Raw genomic sequence first — 1,573 nt, 5'->3', positions numbered from 1 at the left:
AGCTGACCTTGCTGTGCCTCGCTAGGGGATGCCTGCGTTGGCAGCAGACGCCATGAGATTCCAGCTGAGCAGGGCAGGAGAATAGGGGAAGGGGAGAGGAAAGGTCCGCTCGGGATCAGGTGGACGCCAGAGTAGGCTGCAGGGGAAGGATTCTGCAGCCTCACCATAGGGCAAGGGGGCATTCCACAGGCACCTCCCCTGACCCGGTTTTGCTTCTTTTTTTTCCGGCAGGTCTGAATCCGAGAGGGAAAGGCAGGGGCCGAGGGGAGGGGGGGGCTTGAAGCGCCTCCCCCCCACACTCCCTGACAGCAGCATCCAGCGGCCGGTCGCCCGCCCTCCGCCCGCAGCACCATGGGCACGGTGTTGTCCCTGTCGCCCAGTTACCGGAAGGCCACCCTCTTCGAGGATGGCTCGGCGACCGTGGGCCATTACACTGCTGTCCAGAACAGCAAGAACGCCAAGGACAAGAGCCTCAAGCGCCACTCCCTCATCTCGGTCCTGCCCTGGAAGCGCATCGTGGCCGTCTCGGCCAAGAAGAAGAACTCCAAGAAGGTGCAGCCCAACAGCAGCTACCAGAACAACGTCACCCACCTCAACAACGAGAACTTGAAGAAGTCCCTCTCCTGCGCCAACCTCTCCACCTTCGCCCAGCCCCAGAGCGCCCAGCCCGCGGCCCCCAACAACCAGCTCTCGACGTCCAAGGCCGCCCTCTCCTCCGTCAAGAAGGCCCCCAACTCCAACACCTCCGGCACCCCCAAGAGGGTCATCGTCCAAGCGTCCACCAGCGAGCTCCTGCGGTGTCTGGGGGAGTTCCTCTGCAGGCGGTGCTACCCGGCTGAAGCACCTCTCCCCCACTGACCCGGTTCTGTGGCTCCGGAGCGTGGACCGCTCCCTTCTGCTGCAGGGCTGGCAGGACCAAGGCTTCATCACTCCGGCCAACGTGGTCTTTCTGTACATGCTCTGCCGGGACGTCATCTCTTCGGAAGTGGCCACGGACCATGAACTGCAGGCCGTCTTGCTGACCTGCCTCTATCTCTCCTACTCCTACATGGGCAACGAGATCTCCTACCCTCTCAAGCCTTTCCTGGTGGAGAGCTGCAAGGAGGCCTTCTGGGATCGCTGCTTGTCCATCATTAACCTCATGAGCCCCAAAATGTTGCAGATCAACGCCGATCCGCATTATTTCACCCAGGTCTTCGCCGACCTGAAGAACGAGAGCAGCCAGGAAGAGAAGAACCGTCTGCTGATTGGCCTGGACCGGTGAGCTGGCCCGTCTGGAGGAGGAAGGAACTGGACCATTTTTTCCTTCTTTTTTTTTTTAATGTTGCTTTTGTTTTCGAAACGAGCCGGGACACAAAACGTGAGGTCGGATGGGCCTGAGAGAGGACATCAAGCCGCGGTCTCCTCTTGCCCTTTCTCAGCTTGGCTTCTTGGAAGCTTTGTTTAAAAACGAAGACGGGGTGGGGTGGGGGTGGGAGCCAAGGTGGAGACAATTGATGGTGGATCGCTGAAGCTGTTTCATTGTCTGTTCATGGCACTGGGTGGACGCAGCTTCCTCACCGGAAGGGCACTG

At 59.9% G+C, this 1,573-nt stretch overlaps 1 protein-coding gene across 1 annotated transcript; it reads left to right on the top strand.

Annotated features, from left to right (window-relative positions):
* The first annotated feature begins 328 nt into the window (after positions 1-328).
* LOC132583894 (cyclin-dependent kinase 5 activator 1-like) lies at positions 329-1,283 on the top strand. The gene is given in 2 exon segments (XM_060255632.1): positions 329-831; positions 833-1,283. Coding segments are annotated over 2 exon segments (912 nt in total). The 5' UTR covers positions 329-351; the 3' UTR covers positions 1,265-1,283.
* Positions 1,284-1,573: the final 290 nt, after the last annotated feature.

This window comes from Heteronotia binoei, chromosome 15, assembly GCF_032191835.1.
Source record: "Heteronotia binoei isolate CCM8104 ecotype False Entrance Well chromosome 15, APGP_CSIRO_Hbin_v1, whole genome shotgun sequence".
Classification (NCBI taxonomy): Eukaryota; Metazoa; Chordata; class Lepidosauria; order Squamata; family Gekkonidae; genus Heteronotia; species Heteronotia binoei.
This window is presented reverse-complemented; position numbering and strand designations above follow the sequence as displayed.